Source organism: Leucopleurus acutus, assembly GCF_964270905.1.
Source record: "Leucopleurus acutus genome assembly, chromosome: Y".
Classification (NCBI taxonomy): Eukaryota; Metazoa; Chordata; class Mammalia; order Artiodactyla; family Delphinidae; genus Leucopleurus; species Leucopleurus acutus.
In genome coordinates, this window is record NC_139164.1 from 14817815 (window position 1) to 14840745 (window position 22931).

At 45.2% G+C, this 22931-nt stretch overlaps 1 protein-coding gene across 1 annotated transcript in view; it reads left to right on the plus strand.

The window, feature by feature from the left end:
• LOC309978880 (H(+)/Cl(-) exchange transporter 4-like) overlaps nt 1-22931 on the plus strand; it is a gene marked incomplete at its 3' end in the record, with an annotated part of 71029 nt that overhangs the window by 46565 nt on the left and 1533 nt on the right. The window contains 9 exon segments of the mRNA XM_082865540.1: nt 6936-7058; nt 12127-12333; nt 12440-12520; nt 13491-13625; nt 13629-13686; nt 13689-14035; nt 15854-16053; nt 16528-16846; nt 16849-16918. Of these exon segments, the coding sequence (XP_082721666.1) occupies nt 6936-7058; nt 12127-12333; nt 12440-12520; nt 13491-13625; nt 13629-13686; nt 13689-14035; nt 15854-16053; nt 16528-16846; nt 16849-16918 (1540 nt within the window).

The window sequence follows — 22931 nt, forward strand, 5'->3', positions numbered from 1 at the left end:
TTCTTTATCCATCTTCTTTATCCATTTGTCTGTCAGTGGGCATTTAGGTTGCTTCCATGACCTGGCTGTTGTAAATAGTGCTGCAGTGAATACTGGGATGCATGTGTCTTTTTGAATTATGGCTTTCTCTGGGTATATGCCCAGTAGTGGGTTTGCTGGATCATATGGTAATTCTATTTTTAGTTTTTTAAGGAACCTCCATACTGTTCTCCATAGTGGCTGTATCAATTTACATTCCCACCAACAGTGCAAGAGGGTTCCCTTTTCTCCACACCGTCTCCAGCATTTGTTGTTTGTAGATTTTCTGATGATGCCCATTCTAACTCGTGTGAGGTGATACCTCATTGTAGTTTTGATTTGCATTTCTCTAATAATTAGTTATGTTGATCAGCTTTTCATGTGCCTCTTGGCCATCTGTATGTCTTCTTTGGAGAAATGTCTATTTAGGTCTTCCGCCCATTTTTGGATTGGGTTGTTTGTTTCTTTAATATTGAGCTGCATGAGCTGTTTATATATTTTGGAGATTAATCCTTTGTCCATTGATTCATTTGCAAATATTTTCTCCCATTCTGAGGGTTGTCTTTTCGTCTTGTTTATGGTTTCATTTGCTGTGCAAAAGCTTTTAAGTTGCATTACTCTAGGAGGTGGATCAAAAAAGATCTTGCTGTGATTTATGTCAAAGAGTGTTCTTCCTTTGTTTTCCTCTAAGAGTTTTATAGTGTCCAGTCTTAACATTTAGGTCTCGAATCTATTTTGAGTTTATTTTTATGTATGGTGTTAGGGAATGTTCTAATTTCATTCTTTTACATGTAGCTGTCCAGTTTTCCCAGCACCACTTATTGAAGAGACTGTCTATTCTCCATTGTATATCTTTGCCTCCTTTGTCGTAGATTAGTTGACCATAGGTAGGTTTATCTCCGGGCTTTCTATCTTGTTCCATTGATCTGTGTTTCTGTTTTTGTGCCAGTACCATATTGTCTTGATTACTGTAGTTTTTTAGTGTAGTCTGAAGTCAGGGAGTCTGATTCCTCCAGCTCCGTTTTTTTCTGTCAAGACTGCTTTGGCTATTCGGGGTCTTTTGTGTCTCCATACAAATTTTAAGATGATTTGTTCTAGTTCCGTAAAAAATGCCATTGGTAATTTGATAGGGATTGCATTGAATCTGTAGATGGCTTTGGGTAGTATGGTCATTTTCACAAAATTGATTCTTCCAATCCAAGAACATGATATATCTCTCCATCTGTTGGTATCATCTTTAGTTTCTTTCATCAGTGTCTTATAGTTTTCTTCATACAGGTCTTTTGTCTCCCTAGGTAGGTTTATTCCTAGGTATTTTATTCCTTTTGTTGCAGTGGTAAATGGGAGTGTTTCCTTAAATTTCTCTTTCAGATTTTTTCATCATTCGTGTATAGGAATGCAAGAGATTTCTGTGCATTCATTTTGTATCTTGCAACTTTACCAAATTCATTGATTAGCTCTAGTAGTTTTCTGGTGACAGTTTTACATCTTCTTTTCCGATTTGTATTCCTTTTGTTTCTTTTTCTTCTCTGATTGCCATGGCTAGGACTTCCAAAACTATGTTGAATAAGAGTGGTGAGAATGTACATTCTTGTCTTGTTCCTGATCTTAGAGGAAATGCTTTCAGTGTTTCACCATTGAGAATGATGTTTGCTGTGGGTTTGTCATATATGGGCTTTATTATGTTGAGGTAGGTTCCCTCTATGCCCACTTTCTGGAGAGTTTTATCGTACATGGGCGTTGAATTTTGTCAAAAGCTTTTTCTGCATCTATTGAGATGATCATATGGTTTTTATTCTTCAATTTGTTAATACAGTGAATCACATTGATTGATTTGCGTATGTCGAAGAATCCTTGCATCCCTGGGATAACTCCCACTTGATCATGGTGTATGATCCATTTAATGTGTTGTAAGATTCTATTTGCTAGTATTTTGTTGAGGATTTTTGCATCTATATTCATCAGTGATATTGGCCTCTAATTTTCTTTTTTTGTAGTATCTTTGTCTGCGTTTGGTATCAGGGTGATGGTGGCCTCATAGAATGAGTTTGGGAGTGTTCCTTCCTCTGCAATTTTTTGGAAGAGTTTGAGAAGGATGGCTCTTCCCTAAATGTTTGACAGAATTCACCTGTGAAGCCATCTGGTCCTGGACTTTTGTTTGTTGGAAGGTTTTTAATCACAGTTTCAATGTCATTACTTGTGATTGGTATGTTCATATTTTCTATTTCTTCCTGGTTCAGTCTTGGAAGTTTATACCTTTGTAAGAATTTGTCCATTTCTTTCAGGTTTTCCATTTTATTGGCATAGAGTTGCTTTTAGTAGTCTCTTAGGATGCTTTGTATTTCTGCAGTGTCAGTTATAACTTCTCCTTTTTCATTTCTAAATTTATTGATTTGAGTCCTCTCCCTCTTTCTTGATGAGTCTGGCTAATGGTTTAGCAATTTTGTTTGTCTTCTCAAAGAACCAGCTTTTAGTTTTATTGACCTTTGGTATTGTATTCTTTGTTTCTATTTCATTGATTTCTGCTCTGATCTTTATGATTTCTTTCCTTCTGCTAACTCTGGGTTTTGTTTGTTCTTCTTTCTCTAGTTCCCTTAGGTTTAACATTAGATTGTTTATTTGAGATGTTTCTTGTTTCTTGAGGTAGGCTTGTATAGCTATAAACTTCCCTCTTAGAACTGCTTTTGCTGCATCCCATAGGTTTTGGATCATCGTGTTTTCATTGTCATTTGTCTCTAGGTATTTTTTGATTTCCTCTTTGATTTCTTCAGTGATCTCTTGGTTATTTAGTAACGTCTTGTTTAGCATCCATGTATTTGTGTTTTTTACTTTTTTTCCCCTGTAATTCATTTCTAAATCATAGCCTTGTGGTCAGAGAAGATGCTTGATATGATTTCAGTTTTCTTAAATTTACTGAGGCTTGATTTGTGACCCAAGATGTGATCTATTCTGGAGAATGTTTCATGCACACTTGAGAAGAAAGTGTAATCTGCTGTTTTGGGATGGAATGTCCTATAAATATCAATTAAATCTATCTGGTCTATTGTGCCATTTAAAGCTTCTCTTTCCTTATTTATTTTCTTTTTGGATGATCTGTCCATTGGTGTAAGTGAGATGTTAAAGTCTCCCACTATTATTGTGTTACTGTCGATTTGCTTTTATATAGCTGTTAGCAGTTGCCTTATGTATTGAGGTACTCCTATGTTGGGTGCATATATATTTATAATTGTTATATCTTCTTCTTGGATTGATCGCTTGATCATTATGTAGTGGCCTTCCTTGTCTCTTGTAACATTCTTTATTTTAAAGTCTATTTTATCTGATATGAGTATTCCTACTCCAGCTTTCTTTTGATTTCCATTGGCATGGAATATCTTTTTCCATTCCCTCACTTTCAGTCTGTATGTGTCCCTAGGTCTGAAGTGGGTCTCTTGTAGACAGCATATAGATGGGTCTTGTTTTTGTATCCGTTCAGCAAGCCTGTGTCTTGTGGTTGGAGCATTTAATCCATTCACGTTTAAGGTAGTTATTGATACGTATGTTCCTATGACCATTTTCTTAATTGTTTTGGGTTTGTTTTTGTAGGTCCTTTTCTTCTCTTGTGTTTCCCACTTAGAGGAGTTCCTTTAGCATTTGTTGTACAGCTGGTTTGGTGGTGCTGAATTCTCTTAGCTTTTGCTTGCCTATAAAGCTTTTGATTTCTCCATCGAATCTGAATGAGATCCTTGCAGGGTAGAGTAATCTTGGTTGTAGGTTCTTCCTTTTCATCACTTTAAGTGTATCATGCCACTCCCTTCTGACTTGTAGAGTTTCTGCTGAGAAATCAGCTGTTCACCTTATGGGAGTTCCCTTGTATGTTATTTTTCCTTTTTCCCTTACTGCTTTCAATAATTTTTCTTTGTCTTTAATTTTTCCAATTTGATTACGCTGTGTCTTGGTGTGTTTCTCCTTGGGTTTACCCTGAATGGGACTCACTGCGCTTCCTGGACTTGGGTGGCTATTTCCTTTACCATGTTAGGGAAGTTTCAACATAATCTATTCAAATATTTTCTCTGGTCCTTTCTCTCTCTCTTCTACTTCTGGGACCCCTATAATGCTAATGTTGTTGTGTTTAATGTTGTCCCAGAGGTCTCTTAGGCTGTCTTCATTTCTTTTCATTCTGTTTTCTTTATTCTGTTCTGCAGCAATGACTTCCACCATTCCTGTCTTCCAGGTCACTTATCCATTCTTCTGCTTCAGTTATTCTGCTATTGATTCCCTGTAGTGTATTTTTCATTTTAGTTATTGTGTTGTTCATCTCTGTTTGTTTGTTCTTTAATTCTTCTAGGTCTTTTTTAAACATTTCTTGCATCTTCTCGATCTTTGCCTCCATTCTTTTTCCAGGGTCCTGGATCATCTTCACTATCATTATTCTGAATTATTTTTTCTGGAAGGTTGCCTATCTCCACTTCATTTAGTTGTTTTTCTAGGGTTTTATTTTGTTCCTTCATCTGGTACATAGGCCTCTGCCTTTACATCTTGTCTGTCTTTCTGTGAATGTCTAGAACATTGTCATCGCCCCCAAAGAATCCTTTTTGGATCGGCAGTCACTCCCCATTTCCCCACGTCCGCCAGCCCTAGGCAACCACGAATCCACTTTCTTGTCTCTGCAGATTTCCCTGTTCTGGACATTTCATGTAAATGGAATCATACAATCAATCAGTGGACTTTTGTGTCTGGCTTCATTCACTTAGCGTAATGTCTTCCAGGTTCGTTTGTGTTGTAGCATAGATTGGTACTTTACTCCTTTTCATGGCCAAATAACATTCCATTGTCTGGATAGAGCACATTTCATTTCTCCACTCATCAGCTGAGGAACATGGGTTGCTTCCACTTTTGTGCTATTATGAATGATTTTGCTTTGAACGTTTGTCTGCAGGTTTTTGTGTGGACGTATGTTTTCATTTCTTTTGGGTAGATACCTAGGAGGGGAATTTCTGGGTCACATGGCAACTCTATATTTAACCTTTTGAGGAGCTGCCAGACTCTCTTCCAGAGTGGCTGCACCACTTGAGACTCCAGCAGCAGTGTATGTGGGTTCCAGTTTCCCCACATCCTCACCGACCCCAGTTGTTATCTGGTTTGGATTATAGCCCTCCTAACAGGTGTGAAGTGCTGTCTCATTGTGGATTAAGTTACCATCTTCCAGTGCATCTTAGGAGCACGTTACAGAGGATGTTTGTGGGCCTTCTGTGATGGGAATATCCCAGGCCCAGGGGATGTAGCAGTGAAGCACAGACCTGTTGCTTGCCTTCATGGCACTCCAAGCTTCAGATCCACATACACATCTTAGCTGGGGAAAAGGGTTAATTTCTAACCGAATTCAGTGGTTACCACAATGACTGTGGGTCATCGACAGATCAGAAGCCCAGGTGAGGGGGAGTTAGGTTGGAACGATTCACATTAGGGGCAATGTGAGGACCATTCAAGCTAGAAGTGTTCTTGGAAGATAGATGTGATCCCTTTATTCTCCTCTTCCCTCTCCCGCTCTCTTGCCCTATTGACTTAATGCAGCTGAAGACATTTGGAATGCACTTTGGCATTTGCTAAAGCTCTTTCTCAGTGGAGTTGAAAATTAATTCCTTCAAATCTCAGAAGTAGACCGGGATCTTGAAATCTCATATGTTCTCAGTGCTCTCCATTACTTCCAAAAATAAATTCTCTACTTGAGTTGATGGAGGTGGGCAGGCAGAATTGGCTGGGCGCCATGTTTGATTTCTTCTCTCCTAATTTGGGGGGAAACATGGCCGTCTAGCTTTTCAGACATTTCTAAGATTTATACTTTGATTCAAAGAATTACTGTTATCAAGGGTGAGACGTTATTTTTAGTCTCAAAAAAGTCCATTTTTCGGGCTTCCCTGGTGGCGCAGTGGTTGAGAGTCCACCTGCCGATGCGGGGGTTCGTGCCCCGGTCCGGGAAGATCCCACATGCCGCGGAGCGGCTGGGCCCGTGAGCCATGGCCGCTGAGCCTGCTCGTCCGGAGCCTGGGCTCCGCAATGGGAGAGGCCACAACAGTGAGAGGCCCGCGTACTGCAAAAAAAAAAAAAAAAAGTCCATTTTTCACTAGGTGAAATGTATTCCTCGGTCTGATTTCTCACCACATAGGGTGTGAATATCTGTGATTGTTAAGGCTAGAGCCGTCTCCTGGAGCGTGTTTTTGCGTTTTACAGGCACACGTGTAGCCGTGCCCACAGCCTGGCTTGTAGGTGCCCTCACTTTCCCTCTGCATCACGTGCGGCATCCAGATGGTGGCAAGAAGCTGAGGCCTGGAGAATTGTGGTCTCTGCCCACAGACCAGGTCCTCAGCCTCAGAGACCCCAGACTGTGTATTTGGTTCAGAAAATGTTCCCCACACATCAGATAATTTGAACTATTGGGGCGGTGCCTGAGACTCTGCATTTCCAGCCCACGCCCAGGTCCAGGGACCACATCTGGGTAGCAGTATTCTAAAATGCAGTTCCCACACTTCCTCACTGGCAGGGCAGCTGCGTGCTGTGGCACGGATGTGGCCTTCATGAAAGCAAAGAGGCTGATCCACCATACACGAGACCAAACAAACCTTCCCGGGGCTCGAAGGCAGAATTTTCTCTTACACCTTTCATTAACTTGAGGGCCCGGAGCCATTAAAACCAAGCCTCATTCACAGTTTCTATGACTGCTGAGATCTCACCTGGTAGAAGGTGTGTGTACACAGCTCCCGGAGAAGCAGCCAGCGCTGTGTGTGTGAACCGACTGCAGCAATAGCAGCAGCTGATAAAGCCAACCCTGCCTCTTCGCTGACACAGGACCCGGAGAGAAGCTGCCTGGTGGAGGGGCAGGTGCGTCGCTCGGTTCTGCGGTGGCTCACGTGTTCTTTCTTGTTCTGTGTCTCGTTTAGGGTACCAGCGCTTACATTCTGAATTACCTAATGTACATCCTGTGGGCGTTGCTGTTTGCGTTTTTGGCCGTCTCCCTGGTACGAGTATTTGCACCATACGCCTGTGGCTCTGGTATACCCGAGGTGAGTGGGGGCTGAATGAATTTCTTTTGTGCCAGTAATAAGAATAGCAAATGCTTATGTGGCACTTCTGTGCTAAGCATGGTTCCAAGCATTGGACATCTGTTCACTCATTTAGTCCTCACAGGGAACCTATGAGGTAGGTACTGTTATTCTTCATTTGACAGTTGGGGAAACTGAAGCACAGAGAGGTTAAGTAACTTGCCCAAGGTCACTAAGCCGGTGAGCTGGGAGTCGAATTCAGCTGTCTGGCTTTATGCTCTGTTGCTTCTCAGATGCTTAAATTCTTGTCTTTACAAACCAGGCATAACTCTTAAAGCCTGTGGAGTCAGAGTCCATCAACCACACACACAAACGTGGCACTCTAGTAACTCATAAGTGCGTCTGTGGTAGAACGTGAAAGAGGACAACAGTGGAGGTTTACTGCTCAGAAAGCTTACTGATGAGTAGACTCCCTCACCACGTTTTGCTCTTATGGTGACAGGGTAATAGCAATCTTTAAAAAATGAATTCCACGTTCAGTACATGTGCCGTGAATGCACCCTTGTGGGTTCAGAGTTCTTCTAAATATTTTTCAGCACTTTCTTATAACCAGAGTATGATGGAAGTGACCTCATCGACCAGGAGGAATGCCCAAGACCAAACTTCAAACCAAGGAGATCTGCTGGGTTAGAATAACGATGCTTGAGCAAATTCCCGAAAAGCCCACATAGTAAAACTTTTAGCCAGAAATCATTTTAAAAGCTCTTAGGTGATCATTCTAATCATTGCTGTTCCATTCTCCTTCAAGTCGGTGCTTCAGCAGCGCCCATAGACGGCGGAGATGCCGAGTCGATAAAGATGTGAGCGGTCATGGCAGTGCACCCACACTCTTTGGTGGTGTCGCCAGCACCGCCGCTGGTCTGGGCAGTTCATGCAAAGGGCTGGGGTAATTGAAGGATCATCGAAAGGAAAGCTCAACATTGTCTTGATCCAGGAAAAGATTAAAAAAAAAAAGACTATTTCATGCTGAACTTTGGATGGTTTATATGAGCATGTTGCTGCAGGAGCCTGAAAAATAAGCTGCAATACCATCCTGTTTCCTCGGTACAGCCACTGCTGCTCTAAGGCACCATATGCATTCCTAAAAATCACAAAACTGCATCATCAAAACCACAGAGCTTGTGGGGAAGATGGGGCGAGGGGCACAGCACTCAGAAACTTCACTGGTGACACATGAAAAAGATGGGAACCTCATAAAAGCAGTAGCAGAGTTAGACACACATTAAATGGTTAAGAAACGTGTGAATACTCCCCTAGTGCATGCGTGAGCTGGGAGTCGTCTGAGACGTGTGCCTGTGTGCATTTTGTGTAGCCCTGCACGGCTCGATTCGCAGCTGCAGTTTTCCGCCTTGTGTTTCTCCCAGATGAAATTGTGCAGAAACAGGTGTGAAATTGGCATTATGCTCAAGTTCTGCCCTGACGCATGAATGACACTGGAACAAATTTGGGTTTTGCAAACAAGTGTTCAGGCAGAACTGACTGCGTTTTATTGGATATCGAAGACCGAAGGCACCTGGGACACTAAAAAGAACAGATTACTGTTGGCATCTTGGTTTCTGATCGCAATGCCCAACAGCAGGCGCTTTTCGACTCAAGCCGCCTATGAAAATAAGGAGATGGCCAGTGGGGAACTGGTGGGGAATTTAAAGCAGCAATAAAAGATGTGGGGGCAATCCCATCTTCCCTTTCCAAGAACCAGAGATGCGTGGCTTAGCTCACAGACAGACAGGGAACTCTATCTGGGAGGGGCTGGCTGGACCTGGTCTTTGTCCAAAGCGGGCATCTTTATTTGTGACAGCTGAACTCAAAAGGAATAAACTACTGAGTTGAGCATTGTTTCCTGTGTGACAAAGCACAAGGAACACACTGACGTGGATAAAACTCATAAAAGCGGTATCAAGTGAAAAAAGTAAGTTGCAGAAGAATATCTAAATAAAGTGTGAATCTATTTATGTAGAGTCCCTAAAACAGCCCAAATGAAACAAGCATACTGTTTAGTGATACACATATGTGCTAAAGCTATAGAGAAAGGCAAGGGAATGATTGGAGGCGGGAGGAGGAAGGTTCCACTGAGGAAGCAAACAGGGCTTTCAAAGGTACCTGCTCTTCTGTCCTAAACTTGGTAGTGGGTACATGAATATGCTTTCAGCCGCATATAATATGTAACAGGTTCATGTCTCTATTTATAAAAGAGTTCACAATAATCTTTTCAAGTACCAGGAGCCCAGTGGAGATTTCATAATTAAGCTTTGGTTATTATGATTCAGTAGTAGAAAATTTTCCCTGTTATTATAGTAGAGCTTGAAATTCCTAACCTAAGGGTGCAATACCTACCCCAGTTCTTGGAGGAGAGGGGCAGAGTGAAAAGTAAGTGCAAATAAGTAGTTCCTGGATATAAAGAATGTCTTTTCAGTTAAAACCCAACCAACTATGCAAACAGCTCTACTCAGTTTGAGATACAGGGCTATTCTTCACTTCAGGAAAGATACTAAATGAGATCTTTAGAAAATACACTTCCCATCGTAGGAGGTGATCTGCTGTAAGCTGTTCCTGGTGTGCAGTGTCTGAACAAACTTTGAAGGCAGTGCACTTCTACACAGGTTAAAAATCACTCATCCTTTATAATGTTTGCTTCTGAAACATTTAGATTACTTTGGATGACAACGTTACTGACCAGGGTTCTTGACCTCCTTAATCAATAGAATGTGATCAGAGGCCAGGCAAGAAATTCAGGCAAGGCTTTATTGGGGCCAGAGCTGCAGCAGGGAGGGAGGGAGAACAAGTAACATGTGCCCTTGCTGGCTTACTTGCTGGGGGGCAGGGCGAGCTGGTTCCTGATATGTGGTGAGGGGAGGGGTGTGTCCAGGGGTCCGGCCAGAGGGGAGGCTTAGGGGGTCTGCCCACCCCTTTGGTGGTGTTGAGTGCAGCGGGCATGCGTAGTGCCCTGCTTTTGCTCCTGGCTCTTCAGAAGTGGCAGTGGGGCTTTTTGGTCTCTTTGTATCTTGTTGTCCAGAATTTGCCCCAACCGGGCATGCATGCAGTTACTTTTAGTCCCTTATAATTTCTCTGTATTTTGTTGCTAGATGTTTGTCCAGGTACAAGCATTGCAGCATTGCAGCAAAGGGTCCCAGGTCCCAGCCAGTGTCAAAAATTCCTTTGAAACATTAAAAAAACCCCACAAATTTAGAGACCATTTCTTTTCTGTGTAATAAATGGTCTTGTATTAGCTCTACAAAGCACATTTAAAAGTCCACACTAGTTCTTGGGCTTCAGAACTTAGAACGAACTGGGCAAGGATGACTCTACTATTGTCTGCTTCATTCATAGAACCACTGTGGACCGTATAAGAAATCACGTCCTCCTACGGACTTGCCTGGTGGCACAGTGGTTAAGAATCTACCTGCCAGGGGCTTCCCTGGAGGCGCAGTGGTTGAGAGTCCGCCTGCCTGTGCAGGGGACATGGGTTTGAGCCCTGGTCCGGGAAGATCCTACATGCCGTGGAGCAACTAAGCCCGTGCATCACAACTACTGAGCCTGCACTCTAAAGCCCGCGAGCCACAACTACTGAGCCCATGTGCCACAACTACTGAAACCCATGCGCCTAGAACCCATGCTCCGCAACAAGAGACGCCACTGCAACAAAGACTAGCCCCCGCTCACTGCAACTAGAGAAAGCCCGCACGCAGCAACGAAGACCCAAAGCAGCCAAATAAATAAAATGAAGGAAAAAAAAGTAATCATGCCCCCCTAGAACTTACTTTGAGTTGATGTTTCAGTTCTATACAATGTGAACTCTCTCACAAATATTTATTTGCCAGAGAGGTTTTAAAGTTACCACCATCAAGTCACAAATGTGCTGCAATACATCGCCCTAAAGCCCTGCTTGATTCAGTCTCTGTTGATCCAAATTAAAGCAAGCGATTGGATTTTGGCATCTACTGGGAATGAATTTGCCTTCTTTAGTCCCTAGTTTGATCATGACAATTTTATAAAGTCATTTTAGAGAATTACAAAATACCTCTTACATTGTTCAATTCACCACATGTCATGGCTGGCAAAGGCTCAGGTAATTTAGAAGCTTGTAATTTTCTAAATGGTGTTACGCTCTTCAGCTGTACCCTGGGGTCCAAATCCATATTAACTAACTGACAAAAAATTATAGATAATTTTATTCTAGGCAACACAAAAGGGCAGGATAGTGGCAGGCATACTAAAACGTCCCTTAAGTAAAGGGATCTGAGATCCCCAGAGCACAGGCTCAAATAGGCCCACTAGCACTAGTTAAAGACCAGTTTAACCACTGCTAGTTTGTCTGCCTTTAGTTAAAGGCTAGTTTAAGAAATACCATCTGATTGTAGAGCTGGAAGCCCTCACTTGTGTTCTCTAGGAAGGATCTTAGTGAGTTCTTTCGAATGGATGCCCACAGGCTCGCTCACTGTTGGTCTTTGTCCTTGAATTAAGAAACAGATCTCTATCAAGATCTCTGTCTTGTGCCATACACAACAGGCCGTCGGCTGGATTTGGCCCATGGGCCATAGTTTGCCGACCCTGATCTAAAGTTCAATTGATACTTTGTTGTATTTGCTTTGTCACATATCCAGCCAGATGTCCCTTTATCTTGGCCATCTTTCAGTAGTGAAAAATTAACAGTTAAAATCAATAGATACAGAACAGTTAAAATCAATTTTCAACACAACAGAGGGTAAAATGCACAGGATAAATGCCATAAATAAAATGAGACTCTGATAATTATTTATTCAGTTCTCATTATGATCTCTCATTACTCTCGGACTTATTAAGATTTACTATGCATTGAAATTGTTTCAGGGTTCCATTAATATATAAAATTAGGCATTAATATAAATTCTCAATATAAAATTATAGCTAAATTAACAACTAAAGCAGCCTGTCCTCCGTATGATTAGTGAATCTCAGTTTGAAAGATGCTTCTCAGAGGAGGGAGAGGTTACTTTCCTAGCCGTGGTGCTGAAGCGGCTCACTCCCTATCGTTCTCCATCCTGTGTTTCAGATAAAGACCATCTTGAGGGGCTTCATCATCAGGGGCTACTGGGGCAAGTGGACCCTGCTGATCAAGACTGTCACCCTGGTGCTGGTGGTGTCCTCGGGCCTGAGCATTGGCAAGGAAGGGCCGCTGGTGCACGTGGCATGCTGCTGTGGCAACTTCTTCAGCAGCCTCTTCTCCAAGTACAGCAAGAACGAGGGCAAGAGGCGCGAGGTGAGCAGGTGCAGGATGAAGCGCCCTCCCACCCTCTCCGGGCTCACCAGTACCCGCTGATTTGCCGGAAAGGCCTCGGGCTGACGGGGAGCTCTTTGCTTCGCAGGTGCTGTCAGCTGCGGCCGCTGCTGGGGTCTCTGTCGCCTTTGGTGCTCCGATCGGGGGTGTGCTTTTCAGTCTGGAAGAGGTGAGCGTGGGCTCTGGAGGGCCCCGTGGTTCTGAGCGCCGAGGAACACATGGGGGGTCGGGGCGGCAGGAGGCTTCCCTCTCTAGCCCTCTGAGGACTAGATGCGAAGGAGGATTGAGAGATTCCTGCAGCTCATTAAGGAGCCGCAGTGTTCGCCATGAAATACGTGTTTTCGAGTCCTGTTGAAAACGTGCCAGTGTGATTTCTGGGGGAGATTTGCAGTCTCCTCTCTTGTTTTCATAAACAACACAATGAAGCATTTTTATGTTTTGCAACGCAAATGGATCTAGTCCAGCAGTTGGCCCACGTTGTCTGTAAAGGGCCCGGTAGCAAATATTTTAGGCTTTACGGGTCTCAGGGCTCGGTCGCAACCACTGGGCTCTGCCCTTGTAGCGTGGAGGGTGCCGCAGACAACACGCACGTGCGCGGCGTGGCTGCCTTCCCACAAGACCTTCCTTACGGATGCTGAAGTTTGGATTTTATATCATTACCACTTGTCACTAAGTCTTGTTCTTTTGAATATTTCACATGTCACAAAATAATTCTCTTTCCCCAACCATTTAAAAATGTACAAACCATTCTTAACTCATGTGCCCTCCAGATACGTTTGCTGGGCCAGGGGTTTCAACCCATGATCTGTTGCCTGGAGAATCAAATCAGAGGTTTCTTTTCTTTTAGGAGGGTCTCTGTGCCATAAACAGAATTATGATGAAGTGTTCTCATTTCTCATAAAAAATAGCTCAAACACACCTTGACTAGTATCCGTTCCAATTTTAGACATAGAGTCCTTTAAATATCTTTGTTAGTGCATTTGGGCCATACTCACACCTAGGTTGAGGAAGTGCCCATCTTTGGTCTTGAGTGTGACTTTGTGGCCTATGCCAGCAGGTGGCTGCTGATCAGGGGCTGGGGCTCAGGGCAGCTCTTTCTTCCACCAGTCTCTGATTTTCCACCTGTTCGTTGGTCGCAGGTCAGCTACTACTTTCCCTTAAAGACCTTGTGGCGGTCCTTTTTTGTGGGCCTGGTGGCAGCCTTCACGCTGCGATCCATCGATCCCTTTGGGAACAGCCACCTTGTCCTCTTTTACGTGGAGTATCACACGCCCTAGTACATGGCCGAGCTCTTCCCCTTCATCCTGCTTGGGGTCTTCAGGGGCTTGTGGGGAACCTCTTCATCTGCTGCAACATCGCCTGGTGCAGGAGGCGCAAAACCACCAAGCTGGGGAAGTACCCGGTGCTGGAGGTCATCGCGGTGACCGCCATCACTGCCATCGTCGCCTACCCCAACCCCTACACACGCCGCAGCACGAGTGAGCTCTTATCCGAGCTCTTCAATGACTGCGGGGCCCTCGAGTCCTCCCAGCTCTGTGACTACATCAATGACCCCAACATGACGTGGCCTGTGGACGACATCCCCGACCGCCCAGCCGGGGTCAGGGTTTACACAGCCATGTGGCAGCTGGCCCTGGCGCTGATCTTCAAAATCATCAATACCATATTTACCTTTGGCATGAAGGTAAGTGAAGGGGAGGGAAGGTGTCAGGGGAGGGAGGCAACCTTTGTACTTCTGGGGATAGCACCCTACTCCCCAGAATAAGATTGTGACGAGGGGAAAAGGGGAGGTGACCTTATTGAACGTTCTTATGCGCAGGGCACTTGACATTCTTTTAATCAACAAGAAACAACGCTTTTGATAAACAGCAAGCCTATGGAATAGAGATTTATAACCCCATTTTACAAGTGAAGAAGCTAAGGCTTGGAGTATATCATTCATATGGAGACGTGTACAGCTTGGTGAATTCTCACAAAACATACACACTTGTGTGACCAGCACCCAGGGTCAGGAGCAGAACACTGGGAACCCTCCAGAACCCCCTTGTATTCCATGACTGTTGCTTTTTGTGGTATTCTTACGAATTAAAAAAAAAAAAAAAGTCTAGGCACTTCCCTCGTGGTCCAGTGGTTGAGAATCTGCCTTCCAATGCAGGCGACATGGGTTCAATCCCTAGTGGTAACTAAGATTCCACATGCCGAGGGGCAACTAAGCCCGCCTGCCACAGACTACAGAGCCCACGCGATCTGGAGCCCCCATGCCACAACTAGAGAGAAGCCTGCGCGCAGCAACGAAAGATCCTGCGTACCGCAACTGAGACCCGACACAGCCAAAGTAAATAAATAAATATAAATAAATAAATATTAAAAAAAGCCTGAGAAGCTGTGCACTTGGGTGCAGTGGTCAAACACAAACCTGAATTTTTGCTTGAAGAACAAGGAAGGATGAACGTTATTAACTAGGTGACGTCTGATGCAAAGGGATTTATTTTCTTATGGTTCCTGCTGGGAGAAGTCTGCTGTGAAGGTACAGGGGATTAAATGATGGGGGGGATAAGGGGTGCTCAGAAAGGAACAATTTCCTCAGGAATGTCTCACACTCTGGAAATCACACCCCAGGATCCAAACTTAACTTGAATTTGGGTAAAGATCCACTTGCATCCTCAGATTGATGACAGCTGGGGGGTGGGGGTGGGTAGGGGTGACATAAATGCAGCTCCCAGTCAGGATCGGCGGTCACATGCGGTCTCCACGAACAGAGTCAAGTCTGTTCTGTAGCACATGTCTGATCACTAGAGGAATGAACATGTTTTTCACACAGCAAATATAAAACACACTATTACCAAGGCCTTTCAGTTTCAATGTCTATTTCTTTGCTGCATCTAGCCTGGCTTGAAAATATTCAGAATACTTTTCGGAAAATGGAATTTGTTAGGAAGACGGACCTGCCCCCCCCATCTCTCTCTGACAGGTGTTTGGCCACTGTACATACAAGAGGGCAGTAAGTCTGTGCCAAGGTTTTTAGAAGATGCAGGGCAGCTACACTGATGCTTTTAGCTTCTTTCTTTGACCTGTGAACAGTTGAGGCCTTGCTTTTCCATTTTCATGCTGTGGCTTGACATTTAATTTTAAAAGCTAATCTGAATGACATGTGAGGAGAGAGAGAAAGTGGTGAGTATCTCAAGTGACACATGTGCAGTTTGAATGTAATTTTCAGTGGGGCTTATCATTCTTTTATCCACAGCAGGCAAACTAGGCCAGCTTTTGAAGGTGAAATGAAAGTGTAAAATTGCATTTTCTCCAAGTCACAGTAGATACGACCAAGCAGGTGAAATCACTGGTCCCATGGTTGCCCAGGTGACCCATGCTTTGAAGCGTTGCCCTTCCTTTGAAGACCGAAGCAAAATGCAAGCTTGTCGAGGGGGGCCTGAGTTTCCCGGCGGCAGGGCGGTGGGAACGGGGCCCCCTTCCCTCATGCTTCTTTCCCTTGTGCTCCCCGCAGATCCCGTCCAGTCTCTTCATCCCCAGCATGGCAGTGGGGGCCATGGCAGGTAGGATGGTGGGAATTGGCGTGGAGCAATTGGCTTACTGTCACCATGACTGGATCATCTTTAGGGATTGGTGCAGGCCCGGAGCAGACTGCGTCACCCCAGGGCTCTATGCCATGGTGGGAGCTGTCGCCTGCCTAGGCGCTGTATGTGTGTGTGTGTGTGTGTGTGTGTGTGTGTGTGTGTGTGTGTGTGTGTGCGCGCGCACGTGCGCGCGCTTGCAGCTGTACCATCCACAATAGTGGATAGTCTCTGCAATTTTCCAGCTCGATGGGTTCTGGTAGAGAGCGATGCTTGCTGAGTCAGAAACCTGCAGGGCCCAAGTAGGCTCCACTCACCAAAAAGCAAGGCGTGTTGTCCTGGGTGAATAGACAACTCACTGTCCCTCATGGGAGAAGAGCCCCTCAGGGAGATGTTGACTTACGGCTCCTGATGCAAGGCTTTGTTTACCGAGTCTGGCCTCTGGCCCAGAGGTCCGAGCCTGGGCGCCGTGTTGGACTGTCTCAGTAGAACAGGTGCCGGGACGGTAGAGCCGGCTTCTCGGTTTCCACAGTTCATGTCCTCTTGCAGGTGTGGAGTCGAGTCCTGCAATTTCATTCCTCCCTTTGGTTGCAGGTGGAGTTACCAGGATGACGGTGTCATTGGTGATCATCGTGTTTGAATGGACGGGTGGTCTCGAGTACATCGTGCCCATGATGGTGGCAGCCGTGACCAGCAAGTGGGTGGCTGATGCCTTTGGGAAGGAAGGCATCTGCGAGGCCCACATCTACTTAAATGGGTACCTGTTCCTGGATGTGAAGGACGAGTTCACCCACCGCACGCTGGCCCTCGACGTCATGCGGCCAATGCGGGGGAAGCCGCCGCTGTCTGTGCTCACCCAGGGCAGCAGGACCGTCGAGGACGTGGAGACACTCATCAAGGAGATGGACTACAACGGCTTCCCCGTGGTCTGGTCGTCTCCAGGGACTCGGAGCGCCTCATCGGGTTCGCCCAGAGGAGGGAGCTGATTCCTGTCATAAGTGAGTAAAGCAGGGAGGCTCACGTTTCACGGAGACGAATGGCACCTCTGTGCCCTGACATTCTCAAAGAGGTTCGAGAGAGTGGACGAGGGTCGGAGGGCTTCAGCCCAGGGTCTCTCACGCTTTAATGCTTATTCGTTTCACCTGGGCGTCTGGCCAGAATGCTGTAGGTCTGGGGTGGGACCCGAGACTCTGCATTTCTCCCGAGCTCCCTCTCAATGCTGCTGCTGCTGCCCCCAAGTCACACCGTGAGGGACAGTGTCTTGTCGGAGGCATTCTTGGCTGGACACTGAGCACCACATTTGCAAGCAGCCCCCTGGGCCGCTCCCGCTAGGACACACGCGCTCCGCCTTTTAGGGACTTGCTGGGCGAAGCGCAGCAGGAAGCGGTGGGAGAGCTTGGGCTGGCCAGGCCAGCTGCTTGCAGAGACAGACTTCCAGGCAGGCTGACTGACTCAGATGCTGGGCCCTTTGCCTCAGACGCCTCCCTTGGCACCGCTCAAGCCCTTCACTTTGCGACGATGTCTGGTGCCATCAGTTAGAGACCCACGTGGGTCCAGTCAGTTCCGTGGGATGCTTTTCCTCCTCATGCGCTAACTGGATCAGCTGGGCTGAGGGGCAGGCTGTTGAGTTGGGAGAGCAGAGAGGGGATGATGCCCAGCTGGATGTTCCCGACATGGGTGGCTCAGAGAAGCCCGGGGCTCCCGTTGGCCCAGGGATGAGCGCCTTGGAAGGGGAGCGGGACGTAGGAGAATTCCACAGACAGAGGCCTGGGTGTGAGTCTTTGAAGGACCAGGCAGGGAGGAGCAGTGACTCTTAGAGGATTTTCTCCAGGTGGAGAGGGGGCAGGGACCAGCAAATGAGATCCTCCTCACTATCACATCATTTCAGGGTAGGCTGTAGCCCATGACATGGCTTATGTGTGCACTTGATTTTACTGTGTATGTCATCTTCAAGAATATTTATGAATTTTGCCACTGGGACGTGTCGAGGTATAATGGTGAAATGCTCCCCTGGGAATATACCTTGGCCAGACAACCTTTTGCTTATCCCTGTTCTTTGTTAACTATTTATAAGGCACTCCCTTTGAATTCCTGAAACTTTTTCCCAATGTTAAAAAAAGTTTATAAACAGCTTTGTAAATATTTTGAAATTATCTTCATCAAGGACTTTATCAAAATGAGGACTCAAACAAGACCCAGTGGGAATGGAAAAATCAGAGTTATGGGAGAAGAGTTAAATAAACTCTTTGTTTTCTTACTAGGCCCAGGAGGGAGGGACAGCAGATCTTAGCGGGGCTCCCCCAGGGTGGTCCCTCCGGACTTCCTGATGCAGCGGGGGCAGGGAGCTGCAGAGCGCATCCGCGGTGCATGGTAAACACTAATGCCCTCTGGCTCAGCACCTCTGCATCTCACGGTACACCGGGGCCCATGACATGGCTCACGTGTGCCCTTGATGACTGTACTTCCACGACATTTGTGGAAGGGGCACTTTTTCAGGTATGATGGTAGAACGCCCCACCGGGAACACACCTTAGCTTATCCCTGCCCTTTGTTAACTATTTCTTAGGCTCGCCCTTTGAGTTTCTAAAACCTCTTCGCTCTGTTAAGTAGCTTGTAAAATGTTTTTAAAGTATCTTCATCAAAGGCTTTATAAAAATAAGTTTAAATGAGCTATATAGCCTCGAATTTTAGCTTGTTGCTCAAACATATTTCCCTCCCCCAAAGCAACAGTTGATTTTATGTTTTAGACACGAAAGTACCTTTGTGCTTCAAGTGCTCCATGATGCGTCTCTTTATTATACGTCCTGTTGCTTAACAGGTAGGTGCCTTTAGGCATGACCATTGCCTTATGAATAATGAGATTTTCTTTTAAAAAGCTGTATAGTACGGTTTTTTTTTTTTTTTTTTTTTTTTTTTGCAGTACGCAGGCTTCTCACTGTTGTGGCCTCTCCCGTTGCGGAGCACAGGCTCTGGACGCACAGGCCCAGTGGCCATGGCTCACAGGCCCAGCCACTCCGCGGCATGTGGGATCTTCCCGGACCGGGACACAAACCCGTGTACCCTGCATCGGCAGGCGGACTCTCAACCACTGCGCCACCAGGGAAGCCTAGTTTGGGTTTGTTTTAAATTAATGTAATCAGCAGGGTTTAAAAATTTATTCAATCCTTAAAATCTTTTAAGCAAAGGTTGAAATTTAAACACTCTAGTAATAAATGTCACGGAATCCATTACCTATTGTGTAGCTCCAGGCACACCTGCTAAGAGAGAGCTTACTAATTTTGCTGAAACCCATTACTGCAATCAAGTGGGAAGCAGTAATTGTCATCAGCCGGTTAGAGAAGAAATTTAAGCTTGCCAACCCAGTGCCCTCCTAGAAGCTATGTTTGGAATGTCTGAAGAGGCAACACGCGATGTAAATAATACCTTTATGCTTTACATCACACTGTTAAGAGTGTGGAAGCTGCCATTTACATGGTTTGCGGCAAAGCAAGGAGTGTTTGGCTGTGAGCAGTGAGAAAAGCTGTTTTCCTGCTCCGTGGATATAGAAAAGTCCTGTACTCCGGTGGAGAAATTCATTACCTGTATTTGCAGACTTAGACGCCCTTTTGTGAATATAGAAATAGGACGTAAGCATTTAGCTAGTAACGATCCCATGCCAATTTCCCTTTCAGGGGACTGAGAAGCAGAGATTTTACATAGATCCAAGATAAGAAAAGAATAGTAAGTGAGGCAAAGATTTTTGTCGCATGTGTCATGTTTAAAAAGGTGTCAGTTGCTCCCGTGAAGCTGAAAATGTCTTTTCAGTCTATCTCTGGAATGCCAAACCATAGCTGTTGTCTTTGCTGGAGAGCCATTAGTCACAGCACCTCGGAAACGTGGCCCTTTCACCATCACGTACTCACACGTAGGGCCATATGTGGCCCTTGTTCAAGTTCCTGGTAGATGGGACTTTACCTCTTGGTGATCTCTGCAAGCACGAGGCTCTTTCTGTGCTCAGCAGGCTCAGGCTCCTCTAGTCTTGAGTTCCACAGTTAAGTGAGGCTGGATCCAGAAAGGACTCAGTGGGAAGCTGCAAAGATGATTAAAGGGATGGAAAGTTAGAGTCATGGGCCAGAGTTAAGGGAACTCTCATTTTTTTCGCCTGGTGGATGATTTGATGGTGATTCTCCAGCATGTGGAAGAGGCCCACTTGCAGAAAGGGATCCATGTCCAGAACTGAACAACAAGATGCGTGTCAGATCTGTTGGACGGGTTCTTTAGGGATAAAAAAGTTTCTTCCTGGGAGAGCTGTTTGTTAATGATGGGGCTAGGCCGTGGAGAACAGTGGTGGCATCTGCTTCTTTCTGCTGGGGATGAAAAAATACATGCAGAGGGACTTCTGCATGTCTTATAAACTATAACTTGTCAGAAAATCATCTGCCTTTTCTTCTAAATAGTTTTTACTTTTTTACCACATCACCTTTGTACTGACCACCACTATAGTTGCTTCTAATTTTCCATTTTAACCTTTCTTGTCAATTACGTCTGTTTTATGGAAGCATGTTTTTAACCTTTGATGTCTGGCATCTGCCTAAACTTTTTTAAAATTAAAAAAGATTTTTTTTATTTTGACTTTTTTACTGAAGTGGAGTGGATTTACAATGTGTTAATTTCTGCTGTACAGCAAAGTGATTCAGTTATGCATATAGATTACATTCATTCTTTTTAATATTCTTTTCCGTTATGGTTTATCACAGGATATTGAATATAGTTCCCTGTGCTATACAGTAGGACTGTGTTGTTTATCTATGGAAGCATTATTTTTTCTTTCTTTTTAAAAATTAATTTATTATTGGCTGCACTGGGTCTTCATTGCTGCACGCGGGCTTTCTCTGGTTGCGATGAGCGGGGGCTACTCTTCGTTGCAGGGCGCTGGCTTCTCATTGCAGTGGCTTCTCTCGTTGTGGAGCACAGGCTCTAGGCATGCAGGCTCTGTAGTTGTGGCTCTCAGGCTCTAGAGTGCACGCTCAGTTTTTGTGGCGCACAGGCTCAGTTGCTCCGCGGCATGTGGGATCTTCCCGGACCAGGGATCAAACCCTTGTCCCCTTCATTGGCAGGTAGATTCTTAACCACTGCGCCTCCAGGGAAGTCCCTATGGAAGCATTTTGAACGAACAGGATGATAACGTACTACCCCTCTAAAAACATGGTTAGAGTTTCTCAACCTTAACGCCATTAACATTGGGGCTGGATCATTCTTTGTTGAGAGGGGCTGTCCTGTGCACTGTACGATCATCCCTGGTCTCTACCCACTAGATGTCAGTAGCAACCCCATCCCCCCACTTATGAGACCCCAAAATGTCTCTGGATATTGCCAAGTGTACCCTGAGGGTGGAGGCAGAATTACTCCCAGTTGAGAACCATTGCTCTAAAGCCATTGTAATCACTTACTGGATATGTGATTATTTCCAGTCTTTTAAAATTTCTTGGCCTATCACAGTTTGTGGAATTCACTTTATCAACACTTTCCTCATTACCCTCCCTGCACCTGGCCTTATGATCGTACTGCTGCTAGCAAGTGGAATGTCAGGTTGAATGACCTTAACAGGCACTCGTAAAAGGTACATCATTTTTCAGGAGCTGCAGCCACTGATGGTAGTTGTGGTAGAATAGAACGGCAGACCCCCAATACTAACAACAATTTAAAAAAGTTTAGGGGCTAACAAAAGTTTAGATGTAACAAAATGATCTTTACAACAAAAATGAAGTTTATTACATTTTTTAAAGTAAAAGTAATACTCAGAATGTTGGGGAAATCAGAAGCAAAAGAGAAAATTAAAAAGGTGCCCACATTTTCAACACCGTAGAAGGCTGTGGTTAATATTTAGCGCTTTTCTTATCTTTTAGGCCTTTTACACATGTAATGTTGGGCTATCTTTTTTTTTTTTTTTTTTGGCTTCTTTTCTAACAGGTTCCCATGAGTCCCTGGGGTCTGGGAGCCTATGCTCTCATAGCACTGGATCATGTGCTGGGTGAGGGCTTGGTTTACCCTTTCGTACAGGAAATATTTCGTGTAGCATCCACCATGTGCTGGTGCTGTCCCGGGAGCTGGGAGCACAGTGATGACAGCAGCCAGGCTCTGCCCTCTGTGAACTTTCATGCTGGAGTTTGTTGCAGGCATTTTGGTGACAGATGATTTCTTGTCCAAAGTGGGAGTAGATGGTTCCCCCAGTAGAGAGGTGAGGAGACCTTTCTTGCTGATTCTTCCATTCACCAGCTTTTGGCTGTGCGTCGTACCTCCACGCCCAAAGTTCAATCAAGGCTTTAAGATAGGTCTTAAGATAGGTCTTTAAGATAGGTCTTAGTGGCCTCACAGAGAGCCCTTCTGGAGAGAGCCACAGCTGGTACTCTTGGAGTACCAAGGAGTGCTGCTCAGGTCTCTGGCTCTGACCCCAGCTGTCGCCTTTGATTCTTGTTTGGCAGTGGATAGCTCAGGGCTTTCCTTCCTAATGCCTCCTTTGTGAGATAGGCTCTGTTCTACGTGACAGGCAGAGCCAAGGACACCGACGTTCAGTAGACCTACCTACTCGTTCATCCACTTGTTGGTTGACTGACGCATGTGTGCACTTGGCAGATACCTGTCTTGTGTCTGCTGTATTCTCGGCATTGTGCAGGCACTGGGATTGCAGTGCTGATCAAGAATTCACGGAGCTAGGTGCTGTTCGCATCAGGGCTTCTAACTCAATCGGTAGATTCAGAGGCAATAGAAGCTTGTTATTCATTTCACCAAGTGAATTGACGGTTGGCTAGGTTGTGTTTGGTTTTATGAGGGGGCTCAGCAAATCCATGTGATCAGTTCTTGATGGGGTTTTGTGGCTTGATCCAATCCTGATGTTCAACTGGATTGTTGAAATAGATGGGATTCCTGTTGCATGGGACTTTTAGAGAATCAGTCGGTCTATGAAAATGGGCGATAAGTGTGTGTTGACTGTTTGCCGCCCACCTTAGCATTTCAGGACAGAGCCATCTCGAT